The sequence below is a fragment of the Parus major genome, chromosome 4A (genome assembly GCF_001522545.3).
Source record: "Parus major isolate Abel chromosome 4A, Parus_major1.1, whole genome shotgun sequence".
NCBI lineage: Eukaryota > Metazoa > Chordata > Aves > Passeriformes > Paridae > Parus > Parus major.
In genome coordinates this window covers 12,610,765-12,627,639 of record NC_031772.1, presented here as the reverse complement: position 1 = coordinate 12,627,639, position 16,875 = coordinate 12,610,765, and the positions used below count along the sequence as shown (strand labels likewise).

At 46.0% G+C, this 16,875-nt stretch overlaps 2 protein-coding genes and 1 long non-coding RNA gene across 15 annotated transcripts in view; 2 read left to right on the top strand and 1 right to left on the bottom strand.

Moving 5' to 3' along the window:
* Nucleotides 1–6,571, top strand: part of MTMR1 (myotubularin related protein 1) — a 72,882-nt gene extending 66,311 nt beyond the window's left edge. For 8 of the 9 annotated variants that reach the window (XM_015626083.3, XM_015626079.3, XM_015626081.3 and 5 more), the window contains 2 exons: nucleotides 5,808–5,931; nucleotides 6,292–6,571. In XM_015626083.3, coding sequence (XP_015481569.1) covers nucleotides 5,808–5,931; nucleotides 6,292–6,347 — 180 coding nt within the window. In that variant the 3' untranslated portion in view covers nucleotides 6,348–6,571. The remainder of the gene's footprint in view (nucleotides 1–5,807; nucleotides 5,932–6,291) is intronic. The other variant, XM_033514163.1, reaches the window with a different exon arrangement.
* CD99L2 (CD99 molecule like 2) overlaps nucleotides 1–7,322 on the bottom strand; it is a 43,996-nt gene extending 36,674 nt beyond the window's left edge. For 3 of the 5 annotated variants that reach the window (XR_001521325.3, XR_004497323.1, XM_033514164.1), the window contains exon 1: nucleotides 7,196–7,322. Coding sequence is in view for 3 of the 5 variants with exons in the window: in XM_033514164.1 (XP_033370055.1) it covers nucleotides 7,196–7,253 (58 nt within the window). In the remaining 2 variants the exon portion in view is untranslated. The remainder of the gene's footprint in view (nucleotides 1–7,195) is intronic. The other 2 variants (XM_015626103.3, XM_015626105.2) reach the window with 1 other exon arrangement.
* Nucleotides 7,323–7,377: 55 nt separating this feature from the next.
* Nucleotides 7,378–12,991, top strand: LOC117244376. The gene is made up of 2 exons (XR_004497324.1): nucleotides 7,378–11,358; nucleotides 11,621–12,991. It is a non-coding gene; the product is annotated as an uncharacterized LOC117244376 (long non-coding RNA).
* Nucleotides 12,992–16,875: the final 3,884 nt, after the last annotated feature.

Sequence of the window (16,875 nt, the reverse complement as noted above, 5' to 3'; positions counted from 1 at the left end):
TGCTGTCGTGACAGCTGCACTGCAGGGCTCTTGCCTGTCCACTGCTGTTCCCACCTTCCCACATCACCTCCCTGTGCAAACATGGGGTATTCGGGTCAGGTGGAGAGAGGCTGAGACTCCAGTCGGTGCTGCTCACTGTCTTCAACCTCCTCACCCACCCACACTCCCACTGTGCTCTGGGTCATCCAGCTCTGCTGCTCCTGGAGCATCCCAGATCCAGGAGGTGCTGCCATGGGAAGGAGCCAGCATGGAGAGACCGTAGGGTGGGGAGCTGCACCCTCCAAGTAGGAAGCAGGAAGGGAGATAATTCTAAGCAGATGGTGCAGGAACTGGTGGTAATTTTTAACCACCCAGCTGGCAACTGTGAAACCACCTCTCCTGGCTCACCCACAGCAAGAGAAGCTGTGCCACATCCCTCAGCCTTTTCCAATAGCTTGTTTTCAATGAGGTGAGTTTGGCTCCTTGCTTTCATAGAGGAACCTGGAGAAGGCACTGAAAAGGGGAGTTTGGGGTGTGCATCCAGCTTCTGCTACTTCCCATACCCAGCATGGGGATCTTCATCCCCACCACCAGAGGAACAGATTTCAGCTCCACCGAAATCCCTGTGAGTGCAGAGGCAGTACTTGCCTTTCTCTTTATAATCAGAGCAGTCTTTGCTATTAATGTGGCATGAAATAATTTCAACATAAAACTAGGTGCTCAGTGAGCTCAAAGAGAAGTCCAGCAACAGGTCTCTCACTCTCTTTGACCCTTCTTAGAGAGGAAATAGCACCAACACTTACAAACCCAACTGTTTGCAAACTGTCATGGCTGAGATTTTCTCTGTGAAAGTATAAATAATTCACCCAGTTAAGACCATCATTACAAAAAAGAAAGAAAGAATACACTATCTTTTTAAATATATGTTTAACCTCACTTAAAAATGCTCTATTTTCTGCATGAAGTGAAAGACATGTTTGGGATCTGTGGGTGTTTTTAAAAGAATAATGAGCTCAAAGCTTATTGCTGTCCTGGGGCAGGAGAGGGTGGTGGTTGGAAATAAGAAATTCCAGTTTCCTCAAAAAATTACACAGAACTGCATGGCATGGGCTCAGTGTCTCTTGACAGTGCAAGAGACAGTCTGTCACCAGCACCAGTAGCTGGGGCCTGGACAGTGGGACCAGGTTAAACACCCACCCCAGCAGAAGCACCTGGAGCAGAATCCAGCCTGTGGCTAGGTCACAAAGCAGGGGCTCAGAGAAGGCTTGCACCAGCTGGAAACATCACCTTGGATGGGATGGTTTGATTTTGGGGCATGCAACCTCTTCTGTTTAGAATTACATTGACATAAGGTTGCATGGTGATTTTAGGTTGGACATTAGGAGGAATTTCTCCACAGAAAACGTGATTAAACATTGGAATGGACTGCCCAGAGGGACAGTGGAGGCACTGTCCCTTGAGATGTTTAAGAGACTACATGTTGCACTCAGTGCCATTGTGTGGTTGACATGATGGTCTTTGGTCACAGGTTGGACTCAATGACCTCATAGGTCTTTTCCAACCTAATTGATTCTGTGATTCTCTGGCCAAAAGAACTTCTAGGGTGACAAAATGTGCTACATAAAGTTGCACCATTTCTGGGTCTTTCTACTTCTGCAGGCTCTGTAATGGAAACTAAGCAAAGGTCCAAGAGGAAGGCTGTGTAACAGATGGCAGGATGGGACCTGGGGAGGTTTTTACTCTAAATGAGTCTACATTAATCTAGCATTATTTTCACTCAGATTTTACTGTCTGGAAAGATGACTCAAGTCCTGCAGTAGCAGGAACACCTGAATGGAGGTGTCTGGTCACCACAGAGACATCCACAAAGCTGCTCAAGTTCACCCCACAGCAAGATCATATAGAGATCCAACATTAAGATTGAGGCATTCTTTAAGCTCCTGCCCCTAAAAGAACATGTTTGTCAGCAGACAAAACTTTATGGACACAGACTAATGTGCTGTTCAAAATCTTATCTGCTATCTAACATCTGTTCTTCAGCACAAGCACCTCTTTTTCCATCTACAACTGAGGCTGGAAACCTCTTCTGCTTGTTTAGCTTTTGCCTTCTACCCTCCCAGAGACAGAACTTAAGTTACCCCTAAACACCCAACCTGGAGCATGTCCTTCTGAAGAAGGATTTGAGTAAGATTATTCCAACTTTGACAAGTTCTTGTTACCCAGACTTCTTTGTGATGGGCACAGAGAGCATTTCAAAGGGCAAGCAAAACTCTGTCTGAGCATCTCTCTTTCCCCAGCACCTTATTTGCTGGAGACAACCCTGTACCAGCCTGCACAACCTTTCAACAGCAGAATGATGGTGTTCACGGCATCCTTCCTCCCTGTCTGAGCTACCATCTCCAAAATCTTGCCAATGCCTCTGGTTTTGCTTGCTTTGGCTTTTTTACACTTTCATGTGGTGACTGCACCAGATCCCTACAGCAACCTGACCATCCCTTTCCCTGAAGATGCTGCTCATGTGGTTGGGAAACAGAGCTCACACTCAGCATCAGCTTTCTGCCTGTGGCCCCAGTTCTCCTCCCACAGCAAGTTTCCGTGTTCCCTAGACAAGGTTGAAAAGCAAAGGAAAAGGATTTTGGAGTGACTGCAAGGCAGTTTCTTAAATATATATTATCATTAACTTCAGCCCCATCACACCAGTAGGCTGAGCTCTCAGAAGATCAAACCCAAAGCCAATCCTGAGCAGTTCCACTGAAATCCCTGTGAGTGCAGAGGCAGTACTCACCTCTCTCTTTGCCACGGCTACTGGGCTTGTATCAGGACTCTGTTTTCTTCTCAAAAGTGTTCCCTCAGCAGTCACATTCCTGTGCTCACATCCTAAATCACAGCCAGTTACTCCAGCATCTGGACCCCCAACTTTAAAGTTTCCGTTTCAAAGTCCTTTCATGTTCTACATTTTAATGTCCGACATTCATCTTCTCCCATTTTCCTTATTTGAGCACTTCCACTGATTGTGAATTGTATCAATCAGCTAACAAAGGAATTATTGCAAAGCTTTTCTCTTTGCCATCAGTGTTACGTAGTTTTTTAAACATATGTTTTTTTAATAGAGTGGCTTCAGAAGCAATGTCTAATAAATGCCCAGTTTTTCCTTTAGTTAATTGTAAAGTTAAAGTTAAACCTCCAACAGATATTTTTCCAAGAAGAAAACAAATTTGGGTTTAAACCAAGTAGTTTTGAAAGTTTATTCTAGTCAACTAAGGAGATCAATAGACACTTCTGGTTTATGAGCTTTACGGGCTGAAATGTTTGCAACAGATGTAAGAAAAAGATCATATTCTTGTAGCAGAGGGAAAAAACTCAAGAGTTAAACAGCCATTTCCAAGCACATATCACTTAGGTCGATAGAAGAAAAAGTTTTAAAGTACAAGTAGAACCATGGAAATTAATTATTTCCACAGCTATGTACATAAATATCTTATGCACATTTAATTAATGCATATGTGTTCAGAGATCAGAGATAATTTGTAAGAAAACCAATTTGGCTTCTCCCACTATCATACACACTAAAGACATTATCTAAGTAAAAATTATTCTTTAAATGTATTACTTTGACTTGTCACTAATACCTGGTAATTATAACTTTAAAACACAATAATCTATTGTAACAAAGATTTTTAAAGCTTTATACAATGTTACTATTTCCTTCAGTTTTGACAACAATACCAAACCAAGCCTTTCTCTTCTACTCCAAGTAATTCCTCCCTGCAACTCACCTGGAAAATCCATGCCAAGTGACCCTAGCAAGTGATGGGACACAGAGACACAGGGTCACCTGGCACTGGCACCCCTTTTCTGCCAGCTGCAACCATGGCTGCCCAGTGCAAAGCAGAGTCCAGACACCTAAAAAAACATGTGGAAAAGAGGTGGCTCCTTTCTGTTTTTTCCATGCTCTCCATTGGGCACGGTAGTGTGGAGGTGGTGCAAGGGAGCTGCCCACAGTGACTGCAGCCATCTGTGCAACAGTTATATATAGCTAATTATACTGTCTAATATTACTTTCACATTTAAGTAATTATTATAATTACAATATTGAAAGCAATATTAGATAGTATAATTAGCTATATATAACCCACCCACAGCTGGTGGGTGCTGGTAGTCACACTTGAGAGGAGAGGTGATCTATGAGATGCCACCTATGAAGACACGGATGACAACATAGTTTGTCAGTGCTGAGACAGCAACTTTGGAGGACATGCCCAACTGCTCATATCGCCATTTGCAGAGTGAAGTTTTTCTTCAACATTTTCTTACAAAACATAAAGCACAAAAACTGCATGTGCCCCTTCTGCCTGGCCTGCGAGAGGAAACCTTGCGCTCCCTCCGAAAAGCCCTCAGATGTCAAATTTGCAAGCTTTCGATGAAAACGCATCAATGCATTTCTGTACTGGCTTATGGGACTGAGGACAGGAAAGGGGAAAATAACAAGAGTGGAAAGTTTATTGTTTCACTCTTACTGTTTTCCACAAGCATGTGGTTAACCCTGCATGACTCATAAACATGAAACGTAACTACATTTTGGGAAAGTCACAGATCCATGAATTTAAAGCACCATGCAATGTGCTGGCATAGGGAATGCTTGCCTCTGGCTACAGCATTTGCACTTGCAAATAGTTGGTACCCTACAATTAATGCTGGTTTCCAGCACAGCAGCCACAGGCAGACAGGCTGTGGGTAGCGGCTGTTTGGAGGCACAGATGGATGCAGCACAGCTGTGTCTGATAGCCCACTGATGGGGCACTGAAGCACATAGCCATGAATGAAGGGAAAAGCACTAGAATTTGATCAAAGAGAAAGCCAAACCAATTTTTTTCAATGAAAAAGTGAAGTTTGCCCCTGCTTTACTGGACTGTCCCAGACAAGACACAGATCAGTCTTGTGTCAGTAGTGGATCTGGAACACAGTTGCAGGAATCATGATAAGTATTTTTGTTTGTTATCCTTAGTTCTTGGTAATTTGTAAATCTCTAAGCTTCCAAGAAACTGGGCTGCCCACAGCATGTCTTCAGCACTGCTAGAGCAACTGTTTCAGAACAAGAAAAAAAAAAAAAAAAAAAGCTGGGGAATAGAGGCAAGAAGTGTGATTTCTATTGCTGCTGTTCTGAAGAAATGGCATAGAATGCCCTGCCTGAGAAACCTACTGCCTTCCCACCACCTGTTATTTTCCCATGGATAGAGAATGATGGCAAAGATGGAAAGATGGACCCAAAAGGCCAGGTCAGTAGTCACGTGGGGAAGGGCTCCCAAGGCTCTCTCAGGATGCTGGAAAGCTGTTCCAACATATTTGGGAGAGAAAGAGAGAGAGCAGGAGGAGTGGGTACCCACCCATGGGTTGGGAGTGCCACTCCTGGAATACTGGGGGTGGAACCAGAGGCCACGTGGAAAGGCTGTGCCACACATCAGCACCTCGGTTTGGTGTGTCCCATGTCGGCAAGGCTCTGCACAGGAAGGGAGGCAATGGCAGAGGCCGCCTCCCCTTACACAGTGATTGCATGGAGAGGCAGTTTAAAGCAGTTCGGAGAGGAGATAAACTCAATGTTGTTCAATTACCTGTGAAGCCTCATGCTGGCAGGAATAACTTAGGAATGTTTCAGTGAAATTCATTTTGATACAAACACAGGCAAGGATATTTAAGAGATGGACTCTGCAGCCCAAGAGCTACAAAATGAAACAGAACAGCATTTTTGTTTGCCCACACTGCAAACAACACAGAATGCAAATAGCTTTAGTACTGACTAATCAGATTTTTTTATTTTAACCTAAAATCAGGATTTTATGCACCATCTCAGCTCTGCCTGCCAAATTGATATCCATCAATTAAAAATGCAGCCGCTAACCTGGTCGGCATATGCAACTCTGTACGACACTGTTACCATTCCAGGTGCACAAACAGGTAAGTACCAAATGCAAACAAACTAATTCCAGGCCGAGTCATGGAAAACCTAATCTATTCCAACAGCAAAAACTGCTTGGGGGTTCAGTTTGCTCTCTGCTTTGATGCTGATATCTTCCAACCAGTCTGCGCTTGGCGGGGTTTTTGTTTAGAAAAAATTTCCTGAGGCCTTTTACATAATTGCTATCTATTTTCTCTGTATAACCTTTAAAAGCACCTTTCTTTTCAATTCAAAAACACAGCTTTTTAAGAGTACTGTTGGGTTTTTTAAGGAGACAGAGTTTTGGTAAGCTTTGCATTGATCTTAATTTCTTCCTCTCTACCCTCCTAAAAATAGTATTTATTTTTTTTCCTTCCTAGTTGCTGCTCAGCTGGGACCGATTTCTGGGTTAGACTATCCTGATCTGCAGAAATAACACTGGGACAAAAAAAGAGCGAAAATACCACCAGCAGCCTGACAAATTTGGGTCACACAGAGAATCCGCTAATCGAACAACTCAGTGAGCTGAGAGAGACAAACCCAAATTCCTTTCACGGTGACTCCACGGCTACCTCTGTTTAGGATTAGCTGAGCCCCAGGCTGCTACAGAGCTTTATACCTGCACCATGGAACATCTTAAACATCACTCTAACACTGTCACCCGAAGGCAGACGCTGCTTTCCGAAACGTGTCCGTCACCAGCACTGTCACCTAACGCAGGGCTCGAGCCGACCCTACCTGTGGGTACCGGTGCGGGATGGGCCCCATGGCGAACGGGGGGAGCAGGGGCCGGAGGCGGGCAGAGCCCACGGTGAGGGTCGGGAGAAGGAGGGGGAACAAGGCTCGTCTGTGGCCCAGCACTGATGTACAGGCTGGCACCCCGCCATCCGCTGCGGAGTCGGGATGCTCTGCGCAGGGTGGGGCCCGAAGGGTGCAGCCCCTTCCCCGATTCGATCACCCGGGGATGCATCCTCCCAGCTGGGGCCCGTCCTCGGGGCGCATCTCTCCGGCCCCGTGAGCCCCACCGGGGCAGGCTCCGTGCTACCAGGAAGAATATCCAGCCCGAGAAGCCCCCACGGCGAGGGGGTCGCAACCCTGGCAAACCTCGGGGGAAGCATCTCGGAGGGTGACCCTGGCCGGGGGCGGGGGTCCGCCGTTCCTAGGCCGGGCCCGGCGGAGCGATCATGCGCACACCACACCGCGTCCCCCGGGACCCCCTCTCCCTCCGGGCCGCCCCCTCCCACCGCCGCCACGCCGTGACAAGCCCGGGCCGGGCCGCCCTACCTGCGGCAAACACCGCGGAGAAGGCCAGGAGCAGCCCCAGGAGCCGGCGGCCGGCCATGGCGCGGAGGGGCTGCGTCTGCCTCGGGCTCAGCTCCCGTCTCCGCCGGGGCGGGACGCGGCTGTGAGGGGCGGGCGCTCCGCGCCACCGCCCCCCGCCCTCCCCTTCGGGCCGTGCCCCCGCCCCTGCCCCACGGAGGGGAGGGGTGTCTGCGAGGGGACTCTGCGGCCTCAGGGGGCTGGCCGAGCCTCGGCGCCTGAAGGCTTTTTCCTCTCGGTGAAAACGCGGTCTTGGCGCACATCCTTCCGTCGGGCGTCGGTGGGGCTGCTGCCGGCGTCAGTCCCACATCTGTTCACCCGAGCGGTGAGATCCGGGTGGCAAATAGCGATGGGGGGACGCGCAGGAAACGAAGGAGAGGTTGGGACTCCTGCTGCCGGGCCACCGCCGTCCTTCGCCCCTGGCAGCAGCACCCCGGCGCTGGAGGAGCCCCGTGTACCCCTGGATAGCACCCCCGGGGCAGGGACGGCCGCGCGTTCCAGCTGGGAGGCCGCAGAGGTGCTGGGATGGGGCGGTGGCGAGGGCCTGGGTGCTCTGCCCTGGACCAGGGAAAGTACAGAAGTACAGGAGAAGGAGCTGCTGCAGTTTCACCCTTTAATGCCAAGTATTTAACATGGAGGTTACGGAGCTATGGAATTGTTGGCTGGAAGCGACCTCTGGAGGTCTCCAACCCAAAGGCCCCATCGGAGCGGGACCCATGGACACCAGGTTACATACAGCCACTTCTGAAAACCTCCAGGGCTGAAAACTCCTCTGCCTCCCTAGGGATGACCAATGGCCGTGCTGTCTCACTACCTTGACAAGAATATTCTCCTGGGTTCAGTCTGCCCCTCCCACTGACCCTTTAGCCATCACTCCCAGCTGTGTTGTCTCTTTTGTGTTAATAACTGCCCTTGAGCAGTTGTAAACTGCTGTTATATTTGGCCTCAGCCCGTGCCTCACCTTGTGCACAGGGTGCTGGACCCTCTTCTTCTCGATGGCTCTTTTGAATGAGGGCAAGGAGTTGTTAATAACAGGTTAAGCATCTTCTTTGTGATATTTATAGGTTGTTGTGCTACAGAAAAAGGGATGAGGATGCAGCCTATTTTTAGGAGGTATTCCTGAAGCTTTACTGGGGACTGAGAGCCTGAAGAAATGTCTGGGTCATCATAGTCCCGTGTCACCTCACTACAGCTGGTACAGACTGCTGTTTCACAGCTGCTCCAGCCGAGTGTCAGGACTGCCTTGGGTCCAGAAAGCCCTTTTTTGTCCTTGGTGGAAACACTACCTGAAAAGATAGTAGGCAAACAGACCATGATGGAAGAGGGGGGGGCAGGGAAGAGAGCAGGGGGAAGGAGGTCCTGCCCTCTGTAGAAGCGCCTGGGTTGACGTATGCAATGGGATAACAGGGAGAGGGATGCTCTGACTTTCATCTGTGGCCACAGAGCAAACTGCAGGCTCCACAGTGTCTTGTGGGGACAAGATCTTTCAAACCCACGCTGAGCGCATTTCTGTGATTTAGTGTAGTTGGGCACGCTTGTATTATCGGAGCTACAGACACTTAGGCGCTGCGCAATTCTCTGCTACTGCAGCAACTAAGGGGAGTAACAGGGGTCCCAGATACAGAGAAAAAGATGCTGGAGAAGATGCACTTCTACACTTGGGTGTCTGTACATCCACAATATTGCTTCTCTCCCTGTTTATACAAAGAGAAATTCAGGATAACAGTCCCGTTCCTGTCAAACTACATGAAAGTAGCAGGACAGTATTTGTATCTTCCCAGTCTGGTTCCAAATAACCTCTCCATATGCTATTTGCATTTCAATAGCTTTCCAAGCCTCTGGTAATTGGTGGTGGAGGAGGCGGGTAAAATGGCTATTATTATATTAGTGTTGGATCAGCTTTAGCAAGCCTGAAGGCATGAGAGAGTATCATGCAGCTGATGTAACCCGTGACAGTGTATTGTTTGCCATTCTGTGTGAACCTGGGGTGTGCGCCGATGCCTGGGAGTTGATTCATAATTACAAAGAGATGAATGAATGCAGCTTTGAATGGGCAGGAAGGCAGTAGCAGTGCTGCACTCCGAAGCTGGAGAGAAACAGGGCGGTATGAACCAGGAATGCATATTGGAATCATGCATCTGGCTAAACTCCCTGGCGTGCAAGGGTGCCATCCCTGCCTGGATGTCATGCCCAGCTGGAGCTGGGGCTGTGTGCGGCAGGCACAAGTTGTGTCTTTAAGGAGGCTGAGCCCAAGGCAGCTGGAAAGTCTGGGCCCAGGCCAGCAAGTGACTCAGCATCGCCTGACCTGTGCCCGGGAGCCAAGGCTATTCTTGGTTCAGGCCGTGTTTAAGGCAGCTGAGCTTGAATGCTTCCAAATTGCACCATAGAGGATGTGTTGTGAGGCAGGAGCCTCAAACAAAACAGGTTGTTTGGAGCTGCAGTGCCGTCTGCCTGTTGGATCAGTCCAAGCTCAATGGAGCTGTGACCTTTCCATTTTCTTCTCCTGAGCTAGATTAAAGCAGTAATCTATAAAGAGTGAAATAAAGAGTCATCAGAGAAACTCTCAGTAAAAAAATATACTCACTTTCCATTATATTTTAACAGGTGTCATGTTCAGCTCTTCTTGCTGCCACTGAAAATCTGCTCCCTGGGCTTAGCACACTTTTTTCTAACTGAGCAAAAATATGTGAAGGGGAAATGTTGATTGGGAAAGGTAATACTGGATCACACAAAATTCAGAATCTTTTTCTTCCTAAAACTATCAAAATAATTTAGCGGGCTCAGAACATGTAATCCATTAGATCTCAGAGCCTTTCACAGGCACTAATCAATTGCCCTCAGTAAATGATAGACCCATAAAAAGCATCAATTTAGCTACTACTGAAGTGCTGCTGTTTTAAAAGCAGAACAAGCTGTTGTAGCAATGCACAACCTTGCCACACAGTTATCTGGGATGGAAAATTAAAATACACAATTTAAAGCATGTAATTTCAGGGGCTGAACTATGTTTCAACCTTAGTCTATCTCCTGCCTAAGGTATTCTTTTATGGCACTATTTTCAAATACAACAATTTTTAAGTAAATCATTTGCTAATTTGGGGGAACTTTTAAATTCATTAATGAAGCTAGAATATATTTGGCCAGATTTTGTAAGTGTCTTGTTTTCTAAAGTCTTGATTAAAGTTATGATCCAAGTGGTTCCTTAAAAAAAAAAAAAAAAAGAAAGAAAAAAGAGAGAGCAAAAAAAAAAGGGGCAAGCAGTAGTCATAGAGGAGCGCTACAAGCAGACGTCAGCCTGCACTACCCAGCAGCCCGCAGCTACAGGACTCAAGGGTATTCCCGACCTCTTCAGTCACAGCTGCATCACCATGCAGAAGGAAGGAGTAGGTTTTCCTGAGCAATGGGATGGCGGGTCGCCATGCTGCCAGCTCTGGTCCTGTGCCAGAGCTGACATCCCGCAGACTTTTCTCCTCCAGTGCCAGCAGCTGAGCAGAAGGAAGTGGCTCCAGGACACGGTTCGCCCAGCTTGCGGCGTTCTGTGCTGAATGCAGGGAGTTGCCTGGTGGAAGTCACAGCTGAGTAGAGCTCCCTGTAAACAGCCTTACCTGCTCCTCACTGCCTGCCAAGTGTTGAGTACTACTTGGTATAACCCTCTTCCCAGAGAGCCTCTGGTCTGTTTCCTTGCAGAACCAATGCATTGGGGAATATTTATACAAGGTAATTTTAAGTCTGTCAGTTTTCTGGCAACACTAGCTGTCTAGACTACTGCTATAATCAAAGGTGAGAGGTAGGTTCCTAATTACAATTAATCACACCCACCCTAAAAGATCCCTTGTCTGTGTGGAGAGTGCAGGCACCTTACATAGGTGATTAAAATGGTTTTGACTGTTCCCGGTTGTGTACTGCGTCTGCCAGGCGACTGCAAATGAATGCCTCACCTCGGGTAAGTCAAATGCTTCAGCTGCCCTCTTAAAGGAGAAATGTTAGTAGTACTCAGATGGAAATTAACTAGAGAGTGCATTTATTTTTGGCCAGTTCCCTGGGAGCACCTGCCAAGCACTTGGTCTCATTTCAAACCTGGTTGTTCCTGCTGAGAAAGTCTGGTGGAGATTCAAGTCTGGGTCAAGGTGAGTACCTGACTCTTCATTGGCTGTCTGTGCCATTTAAAAGGGAAAAAGGAAAGGAAGCCAAGCTGCAGACTGGGTGTGAGGAGTGGTGTGCTCCTTCCTGCAGGAGCACACAAGAAATGAGAACAGGATCGCTTGGGTATGGTTTATGTACAGATGAAATGCACCTGCTGGTACCCAAGCATCTCTGTACAGTTTTAGAATAAAAATGTTGAAATGTAAATTAAACAGGGAAAATTAATTCTGGCCTCATTCACTGCAGGATTACAGCCAATTGGTTAAACCAAAGGGTTTGTGTGCCTGTCTGAAACTGGAGTGAGCAGCAATCAGTGTGAAAGGTTTCTGAAAGTCATTAAAGCTGTTGACCAGGCTCTCCCCTTCTGTGGAAGCACAACTGAAGTGTACACAGGGATGTGGCTCACAGGGTGCCAAATGGGAGCTGGCATGGCCAGGCTGTTCCTTTCCCACTTCCCAGCACTGTGTCTGGGAGCACTCTGGACTGGACCCAGACTTTTTTTCAGAAATAACTGTGATCTTCAATGGAAGGATGCTGGGGCTTTGGGGTCAATTTGCATCTCTTGCAAATGCCTTAGGATTTCATGTTTGTTCTCTGGATTCCTGAAAAGCCAACAAACCAACAAACCTGGTAATTTCTGTGGGTTGTTTTTGTGGTTTTTTATTTGGTTTGGTTTGTTTGTTTGTTTTTTCATTTCCACCAGGGACAGAAATTTCTGGCTGAGAATATGAGGCCTGAACCCCCCAAAAAGCCAAAACAAACCAAAATATGTCTCAGGAAGTAGTGTAACTGCTCTTGCCTAGGTTTTTGTTTATTCTTAGCTGACTCCAAAAGTGTGCAGAATTCAAAAGGGGCTACAGAGTGTAAAGTGACATTCAGTGCATCAATGAACAGCTGTAAAAAAGCTTTTCTGCCTTTCCCAGCAGTTAATAACTTCATTGCTCAGAACTTAGTTTTTCAGAAAGACCTCATGTATTTTTTGGCTGACTGTGAGGACTGGTGAGGAATGTTCAGTTACAAATGGGGAGAAATTTTTTTTTACAAGAAAAACCCCAAAATCTTCAGACAAACAAGCTTGCTTTCACCAAAGTCTTTGCTCCTGTTGCTGAAAGTGTGCAAGTGCATAAAGCAGCCTTATTTGGACGGAGAAGTGTGGAAATTGGAGTGCAGAACAGGTAGTGTCAGGGCAGTCAAGGTGTCTGTGTGGGACTTTTCCCTCAGACTGGATAGGGGTGATTTATGTGCCTGTGTTGGTATAATGGCAAAGAGTAGGTACAACTCAGGGCTGACATTGCTTGGAAGGAAAGTGTGTTTATTGCCAGATTCTGGATGCTGGCTCTTGCAGAAGAGAGATGAGTCTGTCTTCTTGGCTCCTAAACCTATCACAGCTATGTCCCTTTATGCATGTCCCTTGCAAACGTAAAATCCACTAAAAACCCCAGATTCTTTCATCTAAATACAGTTCTAGGAAATTACCATAGTCTCAATCTGATATGCACTCTCCGTTGGACAATGTTATTCCTCTTTTGTAAAAAGGGTTTGCTTGTTTACTCATCCTTCTACCTGCAATAGAAAAGTTCCATTGAGTATAATAAAAGTTATGTATAAAAAAGAAAACATTCTCAAGTTATTGTTATATTAAGTGGGTTGTTTGTTTGGGTTTTCTTTAACTGCACGACAAAATTTTGTAATTGGGCAGTAATTTTATATCAAATATTGTTACAGGTTCAAAGTCCTATTGAAAAGCACTCATGTGTCAGGTTCTTTCTCTTTGAATTGTCTATAAATGAGATGGAGTTAAGAACCCCAAGTGCTGGAGTGGGGAAATTCTTCCCAGAATGCACAGATGTTCCCTTGCTGGGACCATTCCTCACCACAGCTGGTAATCTCTATCATGTTAGCTGGATAGATATGAATTTGATGCTTTAAATTTAGTATTATGGAGATAATTTTATTTTTATCACACTCTGGGGACAAGTATTAAATGCTGTTAAATATTAAATGTGTGACTTAAAAAAGAAAAATTGATAAAATTCAGGCCATTTTCCCATAATTTCTGCTGTGCTTGGGTGGCTGGTCCCTGCCATATGGAGTCTGTGACCTGTCCCCTGCTTGTGGCCCTCATGGTGACACAAGTGAAAGGGGTTACTCAGCCTACTCTTGAATGAGGTTATCTGCTGACAAATCCAGTTGTTTCTACTGCTGATGTCATAGAGAGGTTCTCCAGGTGCAGCAAAATTCCAGGGCTAGCAAAAAGCAGAGCTGGTAGGTGTTTAACTGTTGACTTAATGAACAGAGAAAAATCTGACACTATTTTGACATATGCCTGAAGTGATGCTGTCTTACACTTGTACACCTTTGAATTTTGTCCCTATCTTTATTTTAATTCTTTTCCTTCTCATTGTTGCTGTATCATAACACTTTTTTCTCCCCTTCCCTCCTCCTGTATCCCTTAACATCTTCATGATTTTGGGGGAAATTAGCAGCCTTGTTGTGCTCAATCCTGGTCTGCATCCAAGCAGGATGTGTGCAGCAATAACAAACCAGCTGAGATGCAAAAAGCCAATGCTCCTCAGCAGAGCAGGCTGTCACATCAGGCAGCCCCCCAGCTGCTGGGAGGTGATTGCAAAATGTAAATAAACCCTGTCCATAGTGGAGAACAGAATCAGCTCCTCATCAGCACAAGCCTTGGTAGAAAGCACATGGATGCATAGATGTATTCATGGCTAACACAATTCCACTGAAGTTTTGTTCTCTGCATGTCAGTCCAGGTGCTCTGGGCAGAGATTAGAAGGGGACAGTGCTAAACATCTGACAATTGAAACAGACTCTTATTGCTGGATCATAGTATAACAACCAGCTTTCATGCCCAGACAGAATTCCCACTGATGTCAAAGGTTTTATTTCCACTGAGAAATTGGTAAGCACTGTGGATTTTGGAATATTATCAACATTAAAACAACAGTCTGGACTGTGTTTTCCCTGCTGTTGTCATGTGAAACACTTAGGTTAGACTAGAAGTGTAAGACTCTGGTACTATTTAATTTTGTTCATTTGATGGCAGAATAGCTGTCTGCCCTGTTAATTAATTTATCCTGCTGTGCTTGGTCTTTCACACAATATTGGGGAAAAAAAAGGTCTTCAAGAGTGAGACAATGTAGCCCAAACCCACAAAAGTTGTTAGAGTGACCTGGGGGAGGCGAGAGGTTTGGAAAGCCAGATTTATTGTTTAAGAATGGTTTTCCAGTAGAACACGAGTATGCGTGTCACTGCAGAGTCAGCAGGTGGAGCAGCTGAATGGCAGGAATGGAAAAAGCTCAGTGCTTTGAGCCTACTGTTTTCCAGATGCAACGTCTACCATCCCTACTCCTCCCAGCAGAGCCTGTGCTGTCTCTGGTGGGAGTGTTTGCTACATCAAAGCCCAGTTTGTGCTGCGAGTGGATGATTTCTCTGGTATATTTACACTTGTAAAGGAAAAATTTTTCCCCCCCTTGTAAATATCACAGCACTTCTGTTGCTTCTGTGCTGGCCCATCTGTGCACCATTTTCACTTGTACTGACTCATGTTCACATAGTAGTAAGAACTGTCTATAAGTGTTTTAATTTCTTAGAGTGGGCCCGTTTTGCTGGTTAGCTCAGAGGCAGATGTGTGCTGCGGTTTCTTTTTCTTAATTACATTTCTGGACTTTATTGCATTGGTAAAAATTTTAATGAAGTAATTTTCACTTTTCCATTCAGATTTTTCAAGACTTCCTGTGTTTCTGTGGTTTGTTCTCTGCAGCCAGATGTGCTTTCTGCCTATTTTATGCATGGCCAAAAATCACTGGGTGCACCCTCTCTGAAAGTGGGTACATCTTTAGCCTGTCATAAGGTTTCAACTTCAGATATTCAGAAGGAAGGAAACTTTAGGTTGCTTGTGCAGGTTGCATTCAGCCCCCGTGCATTGTGCTGTGCTCTTTATCATGGGTGATCATGTACTCATTTTCTCCACTTCTGTCTCATTGTAGAACAGGCCTCTGTAGAGACACCTCTGGCTGTTTTCAGAGTAGACAGAAGCTACTTACTGAACTGCTTTTGAACATTTTGACTTGTTATTGCTGCTCCTTGTGCACCCAGGGTTATCTTCACTGCCTACCTTGCTCTGTGGCCAGGCTCATCACAAACTCTCTCAGTAGCTGCTTCTCCTGTGTTCATTGAGATGTAGTGTCTGTGTCCTGTTCAGCTTGACCAGCCTCCAGCTCTCTTGTTGCCTGGTACCTCAGAGAACCCGCAACCAAAGGGTATGTTTACAGTGAAAGCTCTACCAGGCCCTGTAGCTGCAGAAGTGTCCTTGGTCTCTGCTGGATTCTGTGTGTGTCCCCTCACTGGTGTGTCTGGCACAATGGGGCACCAAGCTTGCTCAGCACTCAGGGTAGTCAGAGTTAAATATATGTGTGTGATTGTGCATGTGTATACATACCTATATATGTTTATATATATTTAACTGAGACTGAAAACAGCCAAATTGTGATCCTTCTCTCCCCCTGACAATATGAAGATACGTGTTTCACAGCAGTTAGGTCTGCCAGTATTTCAAGGTGCTGCTTTTAGAAGCATGGAGTTGTGAGAACGTTTCAGTAAATTACAAAAAGACCCTTTTAACAGGGGCAGAAGAGAGTCTTTTTCCTTAAATATATTCTTGGGAGAGACATAAGCCATTTCAGCCAAAACGAAAGACTTTAGCCTGAGGCTGAATCCAGCTGGAGAAATTTTCAGCCTAAACAATTAATTATAGATGAAGTTATGATCAAACAAAACTGCGGTTTATACAACAGTCGTGTAATTACAGCAGCGCTTTCAGCTCTCTGGAACACTGGCACTAGTGTCAGTGCAGGACTCTCCAGGAAGGACTTCCAGAGCTGTGATAAACTCTGGCATGCTTTTTTGAGGCAATGGGAGCAAACATTTCACATCAGAAGTAATCTGCTACTGAAAGATGAATTAACTGGTGACTTTCAGAGCAGTGTCTTGTCTGTATTTGGAGTTTACCGAGGGTCAGATTTAACCAGGCTATTATGTTCCTATTGCATGTGGGAGGGTGTAATAAAGAGGGAGCCTCCTATGACAGGGAACAGCTCAGGCATGAGGAACTGGGATGGCAGAGATTAATGGGGCGGCATCCTGCTAGCAGTATCTCCATCTGACCAAGGCTTTTCTGGGAAACTGGAAGGTAACCTGATGATGGAGGTTGTCTATTGTAAAAGAAGCCTCTTGCTTAGCAGGAAGAACACATCAAGACTGCAAGTGTGTCCTGAATGAATGATTCCTTATGGAGATGCTCATGCCACACAGAGACGTGTTTTAGAAGCTTGTGCTTGGGGAAATATTCTTTACACGGGCTGCTAAATTGAGCTGCTTGTGAACCCTTTCAGCAGTAGAGGTAGTGCTGACAAACAGTCATCTTTGGTGATGAAAGGAGGGCAGGTGAGAGGAAATTTTGTGGGAGGAGATCCTGATCTGAA